General features: G+C 45.1%; 2 protein-coding genes across 10 annotated transcripts in view; both read right to left on the bottom strand.

The window, feature by feature from the left end:
* The window catches only part of ZBTB38 (zinc finger and BTB domain containing 38), a 141,871-nt gene extending 132,541 nt beyond the window's left edge, over positions 1-9,330 (bottom strand). For 2 of the 5 annotated variants that reach the window (XR_007457550.1, XR_007457549.1), the window contains exon 1: positions 8,048-9,330. The gene's annotated coding sequence lies outside the window, so the exon portion shown is untranslated. The remainder of the gene's footprint in view (positions 1-8,047) is intronic. The other 3 variants (XM_049629750.1, XM_049629751.1, XM_049629749.1) reach the window with 3 other exon arrangements.
* A 10,655-nt stretch (positions 9,331-19,985) lies between these two features.
* Positions 19,986-21,436, bottom strand: part of PXYLP1 (2-phosphoxylose phosphatase 1) — a 70,633-nt gene continuing 69,182 nt past the window's right edge. For all 5 annotated transcript variants that reach the window (XM_049629759.1, XM_049629760.1, XM_049629761.1 and 2 more), the window contains one exon: positions 19,986-21,048. In XM_049629759.1, coding sequence (XP_049485716.1) covers positions 20,108-21,048 — 941 coding nt within the window. In that variant the 3' untranslated portion in view covers positions 19,986-20,107. The remainder of the gene's footprint in view (positions 21,049-21,436) is intronic.

Raw genomic sequence — 21,436 nt, forward strand, 5'->3', positions numbered from 1 at the left:
CAGGGAAAGACGAGACTATACGGTCACCTATTTATTGGAGGGAGTGTAAAGAGGATTTTCTACACCTGTCAATTCTGATAAAATTAAGGAAGTGACCAAGGCAAATGCTGAAAATCCAGCCTTATTTCAGGGGTGTTTAATAGAAGCAACTTATAAATACAGATTTAAACCCAAACACACCAGAAGGGATGGCTATCCTAAATAAGCATTTTATGAGCCAGTCGGCACCATTCACTGTAAACTGGCAAAGATGGCCCTAGGCCCTCAAACTCCAACCCAGTGGCTGCTGGAAGCGGCCACTGGAGTCTTTAAAAACAGAGATATGGCTTTAAAACAGGAGAAGGACCACAGGGCTAAAATAACAGAGTAGAATGAAGGTTCAAATATTGGCTGCCATTATTGTGTATCCCCAACAATGCCAGGCTAACCAGGGCAGCAGAAGAAACTGGTCTCAGACAGAAGTTCAGGTAAGACCTCATACTATAGGTGTGGCCAAACTGGACACTGGAGTAAAGAATGTCTGAATAAATGCTCTCTGCAGGGGCCAATCCCACTTGCAAAGCAGAGGGACACTGGAAAAGGGACTGTCCTTATCTCCAGAGAGAGGGGAAGACAGGAACTCATTTCCCAGCCTGAGAGCAACAACCCGAACAGATGGCATTATGGGGCTGAAGCTGGTCTGGCTTCCCTGAACATCAAGGTGGCTAAGCCCTGGATTACCCCGGACGTGGGAGGTAAGTTCACTGATTTTCTTATTGATACGGGAGCCACTTACTCTGCCCTTGTTCAGCACTCTTGCCTGACCTGTCTTTCTAAACATAAAATTACCGGAATAGAAGCAGAACCTAAATCATGCTAAGTAACTTTTCCTTTAACCTGTAAATATGAAGACCATTAATCACCCACTCTTTTCCGGTTCTCCCTTCCTGTCTCACTTCCCTACTGGGAAGGGACTTCATGTTTAATTAAGTTGGGAAGCTAGTTCAAACTAACTGGGTAGGAGGATGGTCTCTTTTCCCTGAGGGCTGAAGAAAAACCAGGCATTCATCCTGGAATTCCCCCTAATGTTTGGGAACAAGTAGACCCACGAGCATGGAATTGTGACATCCCAGGGAAGGCAATATGGGTCCATGACATCAAAGTAGGTCTAAAGGATCTTGCTATTATTCCACACAAAAAACAATATCCTCTTAAGAGAGAAGCCAGAGCTAGACTCCAACCACTTACAGGTAAATTTCTTAAATATGGAATTCTTAAACCTTGTTTATCCCCTTTTAATACTCCCATTTTGCCTGTTAAGAAGCTTAATGGTGAGTACAGAATGGTACAAGACCTCAAAGCAATAAACTAAGCGGTAGAGTCCCTATTCACCCTATAGTACCAAACCTTTATACTATTATTGACTCAAATTCTGGGCAAAACCAGAATGGTTTACAGTGCTTGATTTAAAGGATGCCTTCTTTTGTATCCCCTTAAGAGAAGAGGCCCAGACTCTATTTGCCTTTGAATGGACTCCTTTAGGAGAACAAGCATGGCAGCTTACATGAACAGTCCTTCCATGGGGATTTAGAGATAGTCCCCATTTGTTTGGCAAGGCACTCAGTAGAGTACTTAGATATCTTACATTGCCTCAAGGAACAATATCACAATATGTTGATGAAATTTTAATATGCAGCCCCACAAAAGGGGCCTTGGGCTATAATTCTATTGTGTACTAAACTTTCTTGGAGAGAGAGGATACTGAGTATCACCTAAAAGGCTGAAATTCTAATTTCTAATTCTAATTTCTAATTTCTAAATTTCTAAACAGAAAGTACAATACTTAGGATATGAATTAACTCCTGGAGATCATTTCCTGTCAATTGAGAGAAAAAGAGCTATAATAGAATTGGGACCTCCTGCCACAAGAAAAAATGACTCCAAACCTTTTTAGGAATGGCTGGATTTTGCCACCTATGGATTCCAGGGTTTGGAGTCTTTGCTAAATCTCAATATAAGGCCACTAGGGGGCCAAATAAGAGCCTTTAAAACGGGACAAAGAACAACAGGGGGCCTTTCAACAACTAAAAACTAAACTATCTTCGGCCAGGCCCTGGCTCTACCAAACTTAGAAAAACCCATTTACCCTATTCATTGTTGAAAAACAGGGCCACGCCCTAGGAGTACTAACACAAAAACTACGGGCATGAATTGAGACCTATAGGATGTTTTTTCAAGCCACTGAAAGTACAGCCCAAGGATGGCCAGCATGTCTCTGAGCAGTAGCAGCCACTGCATTGCTAGTAGAAGCATCTAAACTTTCAATGGGAAGGCCATTGACAGTGATGACTTCTTATCACTGTCCTTTAGAAACTAAAGGACATCAGTGAATGACACGGTGATGACTAAAGATCAAACTATACTTTAGATTCCCCCAGTACTGTTCTCAAACCTGTCAAACCCTAAATCCGGCATTCCTCATGCCTGGACGAGGCCATGCTACTACTCTGCCTGAACATGAATGCAAAGAGGCAATAGAATTAGTCTATTCCAGCCACGTCTGGATCTAGAAGATCAAGCCACAGATAGTTGGTTTATAGACGACAGGAGTTTTACGTAAGAAGGACAAAGTAAAGCTGGGTATGTAATTGTTAGTTTCATGAAAGCTACTGAAGCCAACCCGTTACCAACCAATGCTTCAGCTCAAAAGGCAGAACTGATAGTTCTCATGCAAACTCTTCAGTTAGCTAAAGGCCTAAGAGTTGGGGCGCTTGGGTGGCTCAGTTGGTTAAGCGTCTGACTCTTGGTTTCGGCTCAGGTCAGAATCTCACAGTTCATGTGAGTTGGAGCCCCACCTGGTGCTCGCTGCTGTCAGCACAGAGCCTGCTTGGGATTCTGTCTCTCCCTCTCTCTCTCTCTGCCCCTCCCCTACTCATGTACACACTCTCAACAAATAAATAAACATTTTTTAAAAAGGTCTAAGAGTGTGTGTGTGTGTGTGTGTGTATGTGTGTGTGTGTGTATGCCTTCCTTGCACTTCATGCATATGGTGCCATCTGGAAGTAAAAGGGATTATCAACTAGTCATAATTCCCCTATTAAATATGGACTTAAATTTGTAACTCTGTTAGAGGCAGTTCACCTCCCTAAAGAAGCTGCTGTAAAGCATCTTAGAGGACATCCAAAGGGAACAAATTTAGAATCTAAAGGAAATAATTTAGACAATTTGGCAGCCCAAGTGACAGCTTGAACTAAACTAGTTCTGAGTCTTAGACCAGTCTCTAATCTCTTAAGCACTGTGGTTTCCACTTATACTATGGAAGGGAACAACAGAGCACTTGGGGGAAAATCTACTAAAACTGCTGAGGGATGGTATAAGAAGTGATAAAGGAAAAATCTTTGTCCCTAAGGAAAAACAATGCAAATTAGCAACAAGATTGCACTAGTCTACTCATATGGGAAGAGAAGCTTTATGGAATTTCACCAAACCCTTATTTGATGGAATAGGATTAAGAGCCATTTTATAAAATGCATGTAAGTCTTGTGCAGTGTGTGCCCAGGTTAACCTTGAAGGTGCACTATGACCACCTTCGTTTTTTAACACTTGCCCAAAGATGTGGAAAATACCCTGGGGAAGACTAGCAAATTGATTTTACAGTTGCCACCTTATAAGGGATATAAATATTCATTAGTCTATATAAACACCTTTACTGGATGGATGGAGGTCTTCCCATGTGAGACAGAAAAGGCTACTGAAGTAACAAAGACTTTATTAAGGGAAATCGGTCCCCAGTTTGGGCTCCCTTGATCTCTTCAAGGTGACAATGCCCCATCCTTTACAGCCCAAATAACTCAACAGGTAGCCCAAACCCATAAAATTAAATATTTTTTACATATAGCCTGACATCCTCAATCACCAGGCACAGTTGAAAAGGCCAACCATAATTTTAAAAGATACCTTACTAAGATGAGGATAGAAACACAAGAAAACTGGGTAACTCTTTTACAAATAGGTCTCTTAGGAATAAGAACTACCCCACAGGAAAGATTAGAGTTAAGCCCTTTTGAATTAATATATGGTTGACCCTTACCATTGACTTATCCTCAGTCCCAGACTAAAGTAATGTTACACTTCTCATTAGACACTAGATTAGTCCATAAAACTCTTAACAAACATGCTAATAAAGTACTGCCAAAACCGGACCCTAAGGAAATTCAAAATTCTTTACAAGTAAACCCCAGAGAACTAGTCTATTTAAAATAGACTGGCAGGCAAACAACTCAGGAGAACAAATTCCTAAATGGAAATGACCTTACAGGGTCATTTTAAGCACTCCACTGCGGTAAAACTAGAAGGTCACTCAACATAGACTCTTATTTCTTGAATTAAACTTATACCCCTTCAACAGAGAATGACAATGAACTGGTTGATGTGCCCTCATATTCCTGTGAACCAGCAGATCTCAAATTCCTTTTCAACAACGAGATAAGAAAACATGAAGGTCTCTTTTCTTTTACCTGCCATCTACACACCATACCTAAGTGGTAACTCTTTTTTATAGTCGGTATAACATTACATGGAGCTACAAAACCAGTATTCATGCTGGATTTGTAGCTCACTGCCCGTATCAAGCACTTCAGGCCTTCCTTGGTGGGTTTCTACTTTACAAGATACAGATTGGCATTATTTACATCAATACATAGCTGATATGATACATCACCTCCACACTAGCACATAGAGGGATATTTCTATTACTAGAAAGAATGTTTCTTGCTGGCCTATGATAGATGTTACATGTGACTCTCTAGGCGATAAGATGCCTTTCTCTTACCCTCAAATCTATTAAAATTTTAACTGAATATGCCAACCTACAGGTAGGCTCATAACAACAAATTCCCCAATTACACAGTCCTTCCTATCGATATCATCCAGGAAGGACGATATCAAATATGGGATGAATCTATGTGGCTTATTACCACAACAGGACAACTAAGCCAGAAGACCTATGCTGGGAACAGAAAACACCATACCCTTGATTCATGGCTCAATATACTCACCAAATGGGATGGCTCCCCCAGAAGCCTGTGACCATACTGTCACTTTATAGGCAATTGATTGGTTTGCTACTGACTGGACAAAGTGACCGGGCATCAGATGGCTAACACCTAATGGAACACAACGGTTATATGGGCCAAATATGCAGCCATGGCTTCCACCAGGCTGGAATGGAAGATGTACTATAGATTATGGCTAGATGCATGGCCACAGCACTAAGACTATCACAATTCCAGCTAATCTTCCATATCAAAACAACAATGGACAGGATCTGTGTTCCATTGGTATGATCATCTGACATCTATTTTTCTTCTATCAGTAGGTTTAGAAAATGTCATATGGCACATGGAGGCCCTTGACAAACACAATTAAGGCCTTAAATGACCCTTAAAATAATATTGCATTATTAAAGTCTGAAATAACTCATGTATAAAGCAGTTCTACAAAATAAAATGGCATTAGATGTCTCAGCAGCACAAGGAGGAACATGTGCCGTTATTAAAGTGGAATGTTGCGGGGCGCCTGGGTGGCTCAGTCAGTTGAGCGTCTGAGTCAGCTCAGGTCATGGTGTCACGGTTTGTGAGTTTGAGCCCCACGTCGGGCTTGGGTTCGGTGCTGACAGCTCGGAGCTTGGAGCCTGCTTCGGATTCTGTGTCTCCCTCTCTCTCTGCCCCTCCCCTGCTTGCGCTCTGTCTCTCTCTCAAAAATAAACATTAAAAAAAATAAATAAAGTGGAATGTTGCATCTACATTCAGGATTATGACAAAAATATAAGAAGATTACTTACTGATATGAATAATCAAATTGGTGCTCTTAAAGATCCTACATTGTCACTTAATGACTGGTTACATTCCTGGTCAGGAGGTGGACTGTGATCCACACTAAAGGGTCTTCTCATTGCTCTTCTTATTTTCATAATAATAATAATAATAATAATAATAATAATAATAATGTGTTGTCTCGTTTGCTTGGTTCTCTATTCTTGAGATACCTGCAAGTAGTTCCTGACTCCTTCACCCAGCCGACATATGATCCTTACTACTTGAAACAAATTCATCCTGATGTCCACTCTGGACTCTACAGCAACAGCCTTCCATAATAGTTACTTGCAGGGACAGAGAGTGACTAATTTTGGTCCATAGGTTGGGACATCTCTATGACCCCTGTCAGCCTGAAGAAGTCACAGAAGATGAGGCCTGCACCCTTCAACAACCTTCAAGATTTAAGGACCGAAAATTGGCCAGGGGGGAAATGATGAGGGACAGAAGCAGAGAAATGTTCACTTTTGGCTGATCTACAGCCTGCACAGTTCCAGTAAGGAGCCAACATGCTGGCTGCTACGTTCTTAAAGGGCCTCATGACAGTCTATACATCTCACTCATAGTTAATACCAAACCGAATGATAAGCACTGGAGAAATGTTACAAAAGCGGTTTTAGGAGTAGAAATTCAAAGCAAACATTTATGATCTAACACTCCCTGCACGTCCCCTCCCCCTTGAGCACTAAGTATATAACTACCAGGTTCATACAGCAAAAAAACGCAGTCCTTTCTGCCCATGGGTCCTGCCTATGTGCTGCTTAAATAAACTAAGTTGCACCACATAACATTTCAAGAATTCTTTCTTGATCCTTGCACTCGATGACCCCGCAACACCCCTGGGAACTTTTCAGGCCCTGTAATAGCAGACTCCACATTTCCTGAACAAAAAATAAATATGTGTACGGGAGTGCAGCAAGGGGCTTCTTCCATGCTCAAAGGAAGCACTTCTAGACAGTTCCCAGTAATAGTTAACTGGAGGACTTGAATTAATTTTTATTTTCCCAGACCTGTGAAGGCCCCCTAATAGTTTTCTAGGGATGGCATAACACAACACAACATAGGCTAGGTTGTCTAATCAACAGAAATTAATTCTCTCACAGTTCTGGAGGATGTTAGATCAAGATGTCAGCAAGGGCTGGTGTCCTCTGAGGCCTCTCTGCTTGGTTTGCAGATGGCTGCCTTCTGCCATGTCTTCACATGGCCTTTTCTCTGTGCGTGCAAATCCCTAGTGTGTCTTTTTTGTGTCCTAATTTATTATTCTTATAAGGAGACCAGTCAGACTGGATTGGGGCCCACCTAAAATGGCCTCATTCTAACATAAATACCTCTTGAAAGGCCCTATCTGCAAATACAGTCACATTCTAAAGTACTGGGTGTTAGGGCTTCAATATGTGCATTTTTATATGTGCATTTTAATATGTGCATTTTAAAGGGCTGCAAATTCAGCCCTTTACAGCCCTGTCCCTTTGCCAATTCTTGCTATCTGGTTGCCCTGTGGTTCACTGTGTGGAAAACAGCATGAACCACAGAAGAAGCCAGGGACCACAGGGCCCTCTATTTGCTAAAAGAACGCTTGCCACGGGGCGCCTGGGTGGCGCAGTCGGTTAAGCGTCCGACTTCAGCCAGGTCACGATCTCGCGGTCCGTGAGTTCGAGCCCCGCGTCAGGCTCTGGGCTGATGGCTCGGAGCCTGGAGCCTGTTTCCGATTCTGTCTCCCTCTCTCTCTGCCCCTCCCCTGTTCATGCTCTGTCTCTCTCTGTCCCAAAAATAAATAAAAAACGTTGAAAATCAAAAAAAAAAAAAAAAAAAAGAACGCTTGCCTCAAACCAAGAGAGAAGTGGAAGAGTCTTGGGACTTACACCCCTTTATGCCTACTTCTTGCATTCTATTACAGAGAGACCCATTGTTGATGCCTTCCCAGGATATGGGGCATTTCCGAGTTTTAAAAGTGACACAGTAACTTTCTACTTGAAGCAGCTGAAATGCCTATTTTGCATCTGAGGATCACATGGGAAAGATACAAGCCATTCACCATCAGAAGTTTCAGATTAAGGAGTTTTTAAAGATCTCAGGTTGCGTTTAGAAACAAACTACAATGTGAAAACAGAGCCAAGAGGAGAGGAAGTAAAAGAACCTTGCAAGGCACAGTTAGTAGCACTCTGAAAGTCAGTATTTCCTGTTTGCTAACAAACCTCATTCTTCCACAACGGCCTTGCTCAATGATGGCAGGTCTTGTAATGCCAGTGGCTCTAGGTCAATTCACTGAAAGCCAGGTGTTTCTATTTTACCTTCCTAATCCCTGCCGGTCCCCATCAAGTTTCTTCCATTGTTTCTAATCCCCCTTAATCCTCCCACTGCCATTTGTTCTCACTTCCCCCTATCCTTTCAAGTGCCTCTTGGTTCCCCCAAGCCTTTGTCCCTTTCCCTCTCCGCCAACCCCAGTCCTTTCTAATCACTCCCGGTCCTACAGATCCCCGCCCTTTACATTCCAGTCCTTTATGCCCTCCCCTTAACGCCCATTCCTCCAGTCCCTCCCACTACGTCTATTCCCGTAGCCCCGACCGCTCTGCGTCAGCCCCTCCCCACCTCAAAGGGAACGCAGGCGTTTTAAGGCTGATAAACATAGCCCATTGCCTACTAAAAGCACTGTGCCGATTTACGCTCACATCAACATCGAATTCGATGAACAGGCTTGATGTCAGAAACATCATCAGCAACCCTATTATTCTTTTAACTATCTGATAGCATTTTTTGGTGAAAATAAACAGCTTGCTGTTTTATATTGTATTTTTCTCGATTACTAGTAATGTTGGAAATCTTAACATGTGTTGTTTTGGTTAATTATTTCTTGTTCTGTGAATTGCCTGTTCATATTCTTTGTCCATTTTTCAATTGGGTTACCTTTTCCTTATTGACTTATATTTGGATTATTAGTCTTTTATATATTTCACTATTATTTTCTCCTCGATGTCCCTTTTAACTAGGCTGAGCCGGACTGCATATTCCTTAAAATGCCGTTATGCAGATGTAATGGAATACTGACCAACCAAGATTCTGCAGAAATGTTCAAAAGTCGTTAAAAGAATTCCATCCAGTATGAATTCCCGGCGAAAGACAGGCAATGCAGGGAACAAGGGTACATAGGACTGCCTCGCTATAGGTCTCTACCTTCAGAGACGCCCGGGGGTGGGCAGAGAGTCTGTAGCCTCCGCAGGCAGGCAAGGCCAGAGCAGGCGGAGAGAGTGCAAAAGCTGAGAAGGGCCGGCAGAAGAACCGGCACACCGCACCGAGAAGCGCGGAAGGACTGTGGCCAGGTCTTTTCCCTCCAAAGTCCGGGTTTCTCTGACTCACGAACGACCTCTGGAGGCAAACACTCTACAAATTTCGCTCCGTTCTACCCATTCAGAAACCTTCTCCACTGCTAGGCTGGTCCCACGTTTTGCTTTCGCAAAAGAGCGCATTTCCGGGGTGGGGACCCCGAGGGCCTTTCTGGGAAATGGAATCTTGGTCAGGAGGATTCTGGGAGTCGTAGTGCCTACTGTTCTCTTTGCGCACGCACATTTCCGTTTTCACTTTGCGGCTGCTGGTTCCGCACCACGGGGGAGTCGTGTACGCCTGTGCTGCTCTGGCTCTCTGTATCTTGGGGAGGAGTCCCGGGTTAGAACGGATTTGGGACCTCTGTCAGTTACAATTGCAAATTGCATTTAGGCAATTACAGCGGTTTGTGATATCTCTGAGCTGTCAGATGTAGGGGCAGCGCCTCATGGCCTGGAGGAAGAAGCTTCGGAGCTAAAACCTTGGGGGTGTGGCTTAGGAACAGGCTGAGGGGCCATGCGTCCAAATTCTGGGGCCTCGAGAGCTCAGAGTCCCCAACGAGCAGAGCAACGACCTTAAAAGGACCTTCGAGTTAATGAGATGGCGACATCCCCTGACAGTTTAAAACTGTTCTCCCTTTCAGACAGGGGTGCACTGCGACCCTATTTTAATTTTATTAAGGTCACTGTGGTTGTGGTTGGGAAGGTTCCCCAGGGGAGGGCATTGAAAACCGAGCTGTAGTCTAGGGAGATGTGATAATAACCAATGGTGACAATGGCAGTGTGGACTGAGTGGGTGATAAAGGCTCAGGGGGAGGAAGGAGTTGAGGATTCTCAGATTTCTGATGTGGGCTGCTGGCATGTCTGCAGATGATCTCACCTTAAGAAATTCTTGCTCCTGGGGCGCCTGGGTGGCTCAGTCGGTTAAGCGTCCGACTTCGGCTCAGGTCATGATCTCATGGCCTGTGAGTTCGAGCCCCGCGTCAGGCTCTGTGCTGACAGCTCAGAACCTGGAGCCTGTTTCAGATTCTGTGTCTCCCTCTCTCTCTGCCCCTCCCCTGTTCACGCTCTGTCTCTCTCTGTCTCAAAAATAAATAAACGTTAAAAAAAATAAAAAAATAAAAAAAAGAAAGAAAGAAATTCTTGCTCCTAATCTGTCTTAACTCCAAAAAACACTGGAGGGATCCTGGAGTGAGCACACGTGTAAATCTACTCACAAAGCCATTTAGATGCATACTTTGACCCAAAGGACACTCATTCCCATAGCCATACAGCTCTGTCATACCCACCCTTGTGAGCACACTGCTGTGTAAATACACACAGCCATATAGCTACTCGTGATCATACACTTACACATACTCCATGCTCCAGACAATGGCCCTGATAAATGTATCCATCTCAGTTCAAAGAGTCTCTCCCAGAGCTGAGGTTACCTTGGGCTAAGTGTGGCCTCCAGGCCAAAAGAACACATGTTGATTTCTTTGGGCCTCTCTTTGGGAACTTCACACACAGCTCAGCCTTTATCCTTCCTACTACATCCATGTCGATTATGACTCTGGCTCTTCCTGGTTACCTTCCTATCACTGGCTTAATGGGAGGGATAAATGGAGTTTAAATTCAGGTAAGGGGTTTGCTTATCTGAATGTTTGCTGAGGCCTTTTCCAGAGCAGTAGTTCTGAATGTGTCTGCTGGACTCTTTTAAGAATCCAGTGAAAGCTGTGAACACTTTTCCCAGATAAACATAGCTGTGTAACCACGATTTTGAAAACAAAATCAGAACCTATCTTTTGGTCCCTAATTAAGAACTTCACTAGAAGTAAATCAGAGGATCAGTTTCCTGGTTGTCCTTTCTGTAGTTTTGAAGTGGTGCTAAAGGAGATAGAGTAGGGCTCCAAGTCCCCAGCGGATGAAGCATTGGGCCTCATCAAGTCTCAGGCCATGAGGATGGGGCAGTCTCTCTTTCCGTCCTTCTGTTACCCTTAGTTATGGAGCCAGGCTGTCAGTCTGCAGGTCCTCTGCTGGGCCATCAGTCATTCAGCTGGTTAGTGGAAGAGTTAGCAGGCAGGCAGTTCAAGCTTATCAGATATTTACTTATTTAGTGTTAGAAGGTCAGTTAAAAAGCCAGTAGGTCAAGTGATTTGTGGTTTAGAAACTTAATCAGCCAACTGGCCAGTCACTTAGCGTTAACTTTTTAGGTGGACAGTAGTCCGTCAGGATTCATCGGTTGAAGGTCGATATAATGATCAGTCCATTCATCAGGGAGCCAGTTTTTGAGAATGCCGAACAGCTGGGTCACCAGTGGGACCAAAGGGCAGCTGGGGTGAAACCATTTGGATACAGAGTGTTTCTACTTGCTACATCCTGAAGACAATGTGGTAGCGCTCCCCCCTCCTTATTTGCGGTTTTGCTTTCCATGGTTTCAGCCCCCAGTCAAATGTGATCCAGAAGCAGATGATCTTCCTTCTGAGTTATCCTCAGATCAGTAGCAGCTTAATGCTACATCACTGTGCCTACGTGTTCACCTCACTTCATCTCATCATTTGATCATCTCACATCATCATAGAAAGGAGGGTGAGTGCAGTACAATATTTTGAGGGAAGGAGGGAGAGAGAGAGACCACATTCACAGAACTTTTATTACAGCATATTGTTATAATTTTTCTATTATTAATATTGTCTTACCGTGCTAATTTATAAATTAAACTTTATTATGTGCATGTATGTACAGGAAAAAACATCGTATATATAGGGTTCAGTATCTGCGGTTTTAGGCATCCACTGGGGGTCCTGGAATGTATCCCTTAAGGACAAGTGTGGGCTACTGTATAGGCAAGTGGAGAGGAGAGGTGACTCCTAGGCCACCAGAGGGAGCTTCAGTTTGCTGGGAAAGAGGAAACGCCATAGAACAAGGGCCAGGCAGAGTTGACACTAGACGGCAGTGTGGCGCCCCTTCCCAACCGTGCCCTGCACACTCCAGAGCTAAACCTCAGGCTTGTGGCAGCTCAGTTTCTGGCCAGCTTGCGGAAAGGCTCCAGAAAGGATTTCTCACCTAGGAAGTGCTTAACCAAGATATGCTTGACTCCCAAGCTAGGAGGAAGCCAGCCAGCTACGACCAGAAGGACTTGCCACTCCTAGGCACCACTGCCAGGAGCACACCAGCCATGGGGGAGGAGGGAGAATGGAGGAGCATCTTACCTGTCTCTCCCAGGGCACAGAGGGTAGCAACTCCCTAAAGCTGAAGCACAGAGGGCAGGATCTGTCTTCTGTCAAGGTGCGTGCCACTTCCCGGGCTGCTGCTTCAGCAGCTGCTTCTCTAGGGGCTAAGGAGGGGCTAGACCAATTGACCTAAAGCCGATGACTCAATTCCTTTGCTGGACTCTGATCAGCTGCTCCTTCTGCGATGGGCAGTAACTCTAACGCCAAAGAGGGAGGTTAGATATAGATAATGAAGGAAACATGGGGAAAGGATGAGCTATGAGCTTAATTTCCCTTTGGGAATAGCTGAGATGTTTATGTAAGGTGTCAAATACGGCATTGGGCACAAAGGCAGGACTCAGAAGATTCGAGTTCTTTTCACCTCCAAAGGGAAGTGCAGGAGCCCAGGTAGTTGTATGCCTAGAGCATGATATTATGGCTCCAGATGGGCTTTCTGGCTTAACGGGCAGGAGCATATCCCGGCTCCAGCTGGTTTCCTTGTGTCAGAGCCGTTAAAAGAAAGAATAACTTGGGGACAATAGTGATTATAGAGGTGTCCTTGTGCCTAGCACTTTATGTACACTCTCAGAGGAGGTATCACCTCCAGTTTACAGACGGAGAATCTGTGGTCTCACAGCTTACAATAGGAAGCGATGCAGAACTGGTTTTGAACTCAGCCTGTGTGGTTCCAAAGCTCTTTCCTTTTCTGGGATATCCTACTTCAGACACAAATGGGGAAGCAGAAGAAAGTGAAAGACTGGGAGGTTGCTAGGTCCTGAGGAAGATTGGCTGGGGGGCTCCGGACAGGACGGTCCCCTTCAGAGATTCTACAAACCTGGCATCCCACATGGTGACATTGGCCTTTTTTCTCTCTCCCAGGCACGCAAGAAACGTGTCAAAGACAGCAGTCTGTGCACAACCCCTTTGGCCTTGTGAGTCACCTTAGGGAACTTGGATTTTCTCTAGAAGGTAGGGGAGGACCAAGGGGTTTCAACAAGGAGGGGCATGGTTTGATTTGTACAGTCCATGCACCAGAGAGAAATATCGAGTGTGGACTTAGCATGTATTAGTAAACCCTCACACACTCACGTGGGGCCTGTGAGGAATGTTTACTGCGAAGGTGGAGTGATGATGAGCAAGGGCTCGGGAGTCTGCTGCTTTGACTCCCAGGTCTGCCACTTCCCTGCTGGGAGGCCTCGGAGGATGACCTCTCCTCTCAGCTTCTTTCTCCAGCTTAAAAATGGGAGACAAGAAGGATGATCTCAGGGCCACAGGATTGCTATGAGACAGAAACAAGGCTTTGCTTGCAAAGCACAGCACAGTGCCCGGGACCCTGAGGCGCTTAGTGAACACTGACTCCTCCTCACTTCGAACACGTCTCCTGCTGCCTTCCCCATCCTCTCTTGGCCTAACGTCTCTGTACGCCCACTGTTGTGGCGACTGAGTCCATGCAGGCCTTGACCTGACAGCATCTTATGCTCTTGTTTTCTGCCTCAAGGCTTCTCGGACGCCAGGGTGCCCAGGTGAACCCTCTGCACTCCTGCGCGTCCGACCCAGCAACAGGGGGCAGACAGCCAAGGATGGGAGCAAGGGGTCAACGTCCCTCTGGTCTTCCTCCGGGTGAATGGTTCAGCTGCGTCTCAGGTTTGTCAGGAGGTCGCGTGGGCTGGAGCCACCGGTGACCGTGGCAGCTCGGCCCACAGCCCCACTGCAGCTTTCCCTCTTCCCTTTGTCACCTTCCCTGTCCTTCGCTCCTGTCTTCAGGACAACGTTCCCTCATAAACACCTACACTTAAGGGTTTTTTGGGTTTTTTTTTTTCCCCCTCAGACTGCTCTCAGAACGCAGGCTAAAACAACCCATGAGAAGATGATCCTACTTTCTTAGAAATGCTGCCTTAGAAAAAAGCGGGAAGAGAAATGGAGGGAGCTGGAATCACGAATGTAACAGAGATCATTCCCTGGACTAACGTTGACTCAGCTGTATGGCAGTTTTCAGGCTTTGCTTATTCACTTGTAGGAGGGTAGTGGAGTAAGGGGGCGGAGGAAGCGGAGCGCCAAGGGAGCTGGAAGAGGTCTGTTGTCTGGGAAAACCCACCCTCCAGTCCTGAATCTGCCACTTCCTACTGACTGTGGGATCCTGGGCAGAGGCCTACCTCTGGGCCCCGGTCTCCTTACCTGTAAAATGGAGATAATAAATGCTTACACAGCCCATGAGACATAATGGCTCTGCCAGTGTCCAGCCCCTGGTATGTGTTCAATAAATGGAAAGTCTTGGTAGAACAGCTCTGTGTAATCAGCTTTGGGCTGTTCAAGATCAAGTTTCTCCTATTGCTTCTTGTGCACTTACTGAACTGCCACACTAAGCCCCTCAAAGGCAGAGATAGAAGAAATTTGTCATCAATAGATATACTATCCCTTTCAAGCAACTGACCCCAGTTTTACTGCCCAGACTAGCAGAGGCCCTGGGCTTTGCTTACCTTCTGTTGCAGGTCTGTTCCCAGGAGCAGACTCTAAGAGGGATGCACGTGGGAAGTTTACTCGTGAATGTTCTTGGGGCCAATGCTGCGGAGGAAGGGGAGGCAGGAGATGAGGCAGAAGTGGACTGTGATGCAGTCATGAGGCCTCCGCTGATGCCATGGGGAGTGCTGAAACAGGGATGGCCCCTCAGCATTGTCCCCAGGGTTTTCAATCCCTGCCTTGCCTACTCATTGGATGTGGCTGTCCCAGGAAGGAGACACTGCCAGCTGCTGGGGAAGAGTCGTGGTCTTCCCAATATCCACTCCCCGTTCTTCCTTATTAAGAGGCACCTGGGGGCGCATGGGTGTCTCACTTGGTTAAGTGTCCGACTCCAGCTCAGGTCACGATCTCATGGTCCATGAGTTCCAGCCCCACGTCAGACTCTGTGCTGACAGCTTGGAGCTTGGAGCCTGTTTCAGTTTCTGTGTCTCTCTCTCTCTGTGCCCCTCCCCCACTCACGCTCTGTTTCTCTCAAAAAAATAAACATTTAAAAAATACTAAAAAAAAAAAAAAAAAAAAAGAGAGACAGCAATGTGCCCAACAAAAATATTCATTCTCCTAGATTCCTTTGCAGTGGAGGTGGGCCAATGGATCCTGTTCCAGCCGGTAAGATGTAAATAGCAGTCTGGGTTTCTGACGCTGGGGCCACTGGGGAAAATGAAAGGCTTTATTTGCTTAACCATTGTATTCAGGTTTCTGTGGCACCCAAAGTCCTAAATGGTTTTGAGAGGCACTGTCGTATCTTGCTTAAGAACATGGTCCTTTGAGTTAAATGGGCAAGAGCTTTGAGTCCTACCTCTGCTGCATACTGTGTGAAACCTCAAATGGGTCACGCCATCACACTTACCTGTTTCTATAAAGTGGGAATGATGGTACTACCTGACACATGTCTCCTGTAACCCTGGGGTAACCAACCTGTCGCAGTTTGCCCGGAACGTGCTCAATTTTAGCAATGAAAAGTCCCTCATACTGGGGAACTCCTTAGTCCCAGGCAAACCGGGACAGCTGGTCTCCCTATTCAAACACGCCCCCCAAACTACCCTATCTCCTTTACAGATGGAAGACTGGGCCCTCCCTGAAGGCTAAACATTATGTTTGATGCCATCCCTTAATGGCTGAGTATAACATTACTGCAAAGATTAGTTTTATATTATGTGGTTTTTTTCATAAGAAAGCAGCAACCACAGATGGTCAGAGGCACAGCTGGAATATTTTCCTGATCATTTAAATTTTTAACAGTTGTAACCCCACTATGTTTTAGTACTCATTGATATTCACCAGCAAATACGGTATCTTGTAGGGCTATTGGGAGGGTGAAATTAGTCTAGGAAAAGACTTTTCCATGATGTGTTACACAGTACGAGTGCTATGAAGTTGACCGGTGTCACACACACTTGGGTTGGACACTAGGCTTGGCTCTTCTTTTGGAAAAGTGACTTCACCCCCGTACCCCCCTCCAGCCTGCTTCCTCATTTGTGTTAGTGGTAATAGGAACTTCTTGAGAGCATTTAGATTGATAAAGAAATGCTTGTGGGGCATTTCTCAAGGAAAGTGTGACCCCAAAATGGTGCCTTTACTGCTCCCAGGTATCCAGAAGCCAGGCCTCAGGCCGCCCCCTGCTGAAGGGCCCTGCAGCTCTGGGAAGAGCCAAGTGGACCCTCCAGTGATACCTGCTCCTCACATCAAGGCCAGTCTCAGCTGGCAAGTGGGTTTCAGAGGCCCAGGACAGCCTGACCAGACACTCTGAATTCGGCTGGTTCCTCTCAAGCACAAGTATTATTATTCATGAGATGGCTACAGGGCAGGTACCAACATTTAGTTCAGTGGCCTTGAGCAATGGGAGTTAATTGGGGCCCAGGCCAGAACTCTGGCCACTATCGAAGCCAGTACTGCAATGTAAAAACCCTAGCTGTTTTCTGCTCTGTACTTGGGGCTGTGTTTAAACACACCCGGGTACACCCACACTAGCTTGGGCTGCTAAATCTGTTCAGAAGGCTTCCTGAAGACTCACAGAAATGGAAGCATGCATCCCTGCCTCTCCTGTATCAGTTTTTAGGGGTCCTAGGCAAAGGAATCACTCACATCTTTCAAAAGCCTAATTCTGCTATAGCCTCGAAGATCCTCAAATAGGGTTAATAGCAGTATTAAGTTCTCCAATTGTTTATCAGTGAAATTTGAGAAACACTTTAGCCATGTTAATATCTGCAGCTGTACTGAAAAAGGGTTAACTGCTCAATTGGGCTACAAAATTAACGTGTACAATCGCGGGCTTCTGCTTGTTCTGTGTACCTCAAAAGCCTGTGGTCTCATTTTAGTACCTTGGTTTTAAGTTTCAGTTTCATTCATTCAATATTTTAAAAATATGTCTTTAGGGGAGCCTGGGCGGCTCAGTTGGTTAAGCGTCTGACTTCGGCTCAGGTCATGATCTTGCAGTCTGCGGGTTTGGGCCCTGCGTCAGGCTCTGTGCTGACAGCTCAGAGCCTGGAGCCTGCTTCGGATTCTGTGTCTCCCTCTCTCTCTGCCTCTTCGCAGCTCGTGCTCTGTCTCTCTCTGTCTCAAAAATAAATAATCATGAAAAAAAATTTTTAAAAAGTCTCATCTATATCATTAAATATTATGCAAATATTAGCTAGCTACCTATCATCTATCTCAATGTGGAAATACCTCCAAGACATACTGTTAAGGGAAGTAAGTTAATAAGAAATATATTTTAAGGGAAGCAAATCGCAGAACAATATATACAAAGTGATCTTATTTATTTTTAAAAAAATTTTTTTTTCAACGTTTTTTATTTATTTTTGGGACAGAGAGAGACAGAGCATGAATGGGGGAGGGGCAGAGAGAGAGGGAGACACAGAATCGGAAGCAGGCTCCAGGCTCCGAGCCATCGGCCCAGAGCCTGACGCGGGGCTCGAACTCACGGACCGCGAGATCGTGACCTGGCTGAAGTCGGACGCTTAACCGACTGCGCCACCCAGGCGCCCCAAAAGTGATCTTATTTAAAAATTACATATATTTGTACATCTGCATGGAAAATTTCTGGAAGAGTATCTGTCAAACAGCTCACAGTGTTCTCTCTGGAGGTGAGAAAAGAGAACTTCACTTGAAGCCGCTTTCAGTATAGTTTGATTGTTTTCCAGTGAGCATGTATTAATTTTAATCATAGAAACAAGAAAGCTGAATTTGCACCCACACCTGCCATGAACTAAGCCATTAAGACCACTGCCCAGAAACCAAGAACTAAATGCATTAATCTCGGCTCAGTGCTCAGTGTTTGTTTATGGAGAGAGATGTCTCAGTACTTGATGCTGAGGAAGGTATATTAATGATGTACATACCTGATGTCTTGAGAGGCAAAAACCTCTTACCTATGCTTTTAATGTTGACTTTTATCCAAAATATTTACTTTTATCAAGAGACGTTTCCAACTGATTTTTAAAACATCTTCTGATTCACTTTTGGTTTTAAATCTTCAAGCTGTGTTTAGCAGTCCTAATTCAAATATACCGTGAGTGGAAGCAAAAACCAACTGACTAGGTCTAAGTACTCAAGAGACAGCACGATTTTCAGCAATGAAAGGAGCTGTGTAAATGGATTTCAAACCAGTCCAAGGCCACTAGCTGTGCATGTCCTCTGGGCCCCATGCGCAGCCTGCAGCTGGGCCACGGGTCCTGGCCTCTTTTCTCTTTTCTCGCATGTACTGGAGAGTTTTCTAATTTGCAACATTTTTAGTTATACCAACAACAACAAAAGGATACATTTCTAAAATACCGGAACTTACTTGAAAAGACCCATAGGTACAAACCATGACTTGTATGTACGAGTATTCTTCAAAAATTTATTTATAGAAATGGACGTAGGTATCCAAAGGCAACATTAGACAAAAACAAAAAGTTTGGAATGCCAACGACACAGGAAAGTCTCACCTGCACTTTACATTTCTTCACAAGGAACTAGCACCATTTTAGTTCAGAAACCACAGATTTCATTATAATTGCTTCTAATATATAAAATACCTTATAAAGCTTATTTAACTATCTAGTAACAAAGTTCTTCCAAAAACTTATTTAAAAATCAGTTAGAATTTACCATTTGAAATTGACGAAAATGGTTTAAAAACTGATCTAATTCTAGGGCTGCTCAAAGGGAATGGGCCATAATTAGTTTTACTGGAAGAAAGTGCCTGAATTCAGCTTCTGGCTTTCCTTCTAACCACCAAGCAGGTACAGTAAATTGAATATCACATAGGAATAAGAGCACATCTAAAACTGGCCTTAGAAAATATTTTCCCAGACTATAAAAATACTAAATGGAATACAAAAATCTCAGCATATACAGCAAAGAGACTACAGCAGACAAATATTTAAAACACACTTAAAACTATCATCTACCACGATCATCATGAACATCAAGTATTATTCTAACAATTTTTCTATGATTCATTCGGATTTGATATTTACTTCCCCTCAAGTTTTATTGTAACACCAGATATAGACCAAATTCGGTGTGTCTAGTGGAGGTTACTGGAGGCACCACTGAATAATTCTCTGCGTTCAATTGCTTCTTAAAGCGCTGAAAGTGCAAACTGTATAGAGGAGCCAGTTTTCTGAGGTCAGGGGTCAGCACACTGCAGCCCATGAACACAGCCACACTCGTCTGGCTATGTGCTGTCTGTGGGTGCTTTCATGTTCCAAGAGCAGAGCTGAACAGTGAGGACTGTATGTGGCCTTTGGGTCCCAAAGTCTGAAATCTTTACTATCTGGCCCTGTACCGAAAAAATTTGCCGACCCCTATTTCAGATAAATCACTTCAGGAAATGTTTTCTTGAAGTTAGGACAAGGTAAAATTGTCCCAGGTGAAGAAAATGCGGGCTGAGGTTTGCTGGTTCCATCATATAGTACCATGGCGGATCAAAATAATATACATGTGGATCGCCAACTTTGAGTATTGAATTATTATTCTGGTGTTGTAAGCAAAGTCTGGCTCTGATAAAAGTACCTTCCCTTTCTCTGTGAACTGGCCATTACGTACCAAGTAACTAACTCGTGTACCCAATTATAGCGACGTACTTACTGTTCAACCCAACCATCTACGTGGCTCTAAAACACAATTTCTAGCCTTTATAAATCAATAATCTTAAACCCTTGGCAACAGACAGAACTAGAAGCGGACCCTTCCCATCCCTCTCTATTGGCATAGATTCTATGAGCACTGTGCTGCTCACCTTTTAGAATCCTTCCCTGTGACATGCATCATAATAATTAGTACTAGTACTACTCCCCAGGCCCACAAACATGTCCCTTTTGACAAAGCGGACTAGGTTTTCTAGGGGGCACATGGGCTTGGAAGAATGCTTGTGGTGGTCCTGGCAAAAAGAGGTGTGGAACGTGACATCAACACCATTATAAAGAATCCGGACAGAATGCTCACTGGGCTTTTCTCTGTCTTGCCAGAGCTCAAAGATCAACCTGGCTGCAAACCTTGGGAATCTGGCTTCCATAAGGCCCAAGGCACTGAGAACTGGTGACAGGGTGACATCGTGAGCAGAGTAGAGGGCGAAGACCTCTTCTTTCCTGCCCTCCACGGCATGCTGCATCCGGGTGACGGTCTGATTGAGGATGGGGTGGGCGCCCAGGAGTGCATAGCCCAGATACAGTTTCTTCTCCCGCCTCTCTCTCTCGTCCTCTATCTGATGTGTCTTGATCACCTTGAAGTGCTCCATGTCAATACAGCCATTTCTGGTGCACGGGAAGCTGACGTTGTGGCAGAAGTGGCAGAGCATGGAGTCTATGGGGTTGGCCGCTCGAAGCTGTTTGGTGGGGACATCCACGATCCTGGCCATGTCCTCGTAGGTCCTCTCCAGCTGGCTGTTTTTCAAACGTAAGAGGTATTGGCGACGCTGTTCCTTTTCCAGATACTGGTTTCTCAGGGGACAATAGCAGTTTCCGGAGCAGAAGAGAGCACTTGGCTGGTGCCTAAAATGAATCTTCTTCCAGTCAAAATCGGGGAGAAAACCATAAAGCAAGGCCAGCCCACTCTGGAGCGTCCGGCTTTTCCCAGTGGTCTCCAAGTAAAGTTGGTCTGTGGACCAGTTATTCGGCAGGAGTTTGTGTTTCTTTAGATAGATGTCCCTCAGCAGCTGGCCATTCTGCAAATGCTGCACGACTCCTGAAACAAAGGGACACGAGCTGCCCTCACTACTAGCTCAGCAGAAGGAGTAGCAAAGGGAAGTCAAGTCTGTGGCCAACTCTACAATGCTTTATATCAGTGCCTGAGAATATAACCAAAACCATCCCCCAGCGTGTGGAAGCTCCATCAGCTCGTGAAGGGAGCCCCTTGGGGTTATCATCCATGAAGGGATGGGCAGAGCTGGGGAGCACCAATCCCTCCCTTCTTGCCCAGCCCCTTCCCTGGGAAGGGGCATCGTGACTGGTGGGCCTCAGAAGGCAGGAAATGCCCTGCTGGTAGACGTCAAGGCTGTAATTGGCATGGGCCTAAGGAGAGCTTTCTCCAACCTGCCCAAGGACACAGCATTCTTTAGTATGCAGTGAGGGCC

This window comes from Panthera uncia, chromosome C2 (genome assembly GCF_023721935.1).
Source record: "Panthera uncia isolate 11264 chromosome C2, Puncia_PCG_1.0, whole genome shotgun sequence".
In the NCBI taxonomy this organism is placed as follows: domain Eukaryota; kingdom Metazoa; phylum Chordata; class Mammalia; order Carnivora; family Felidae; genus Panthera; species Panthera uncia.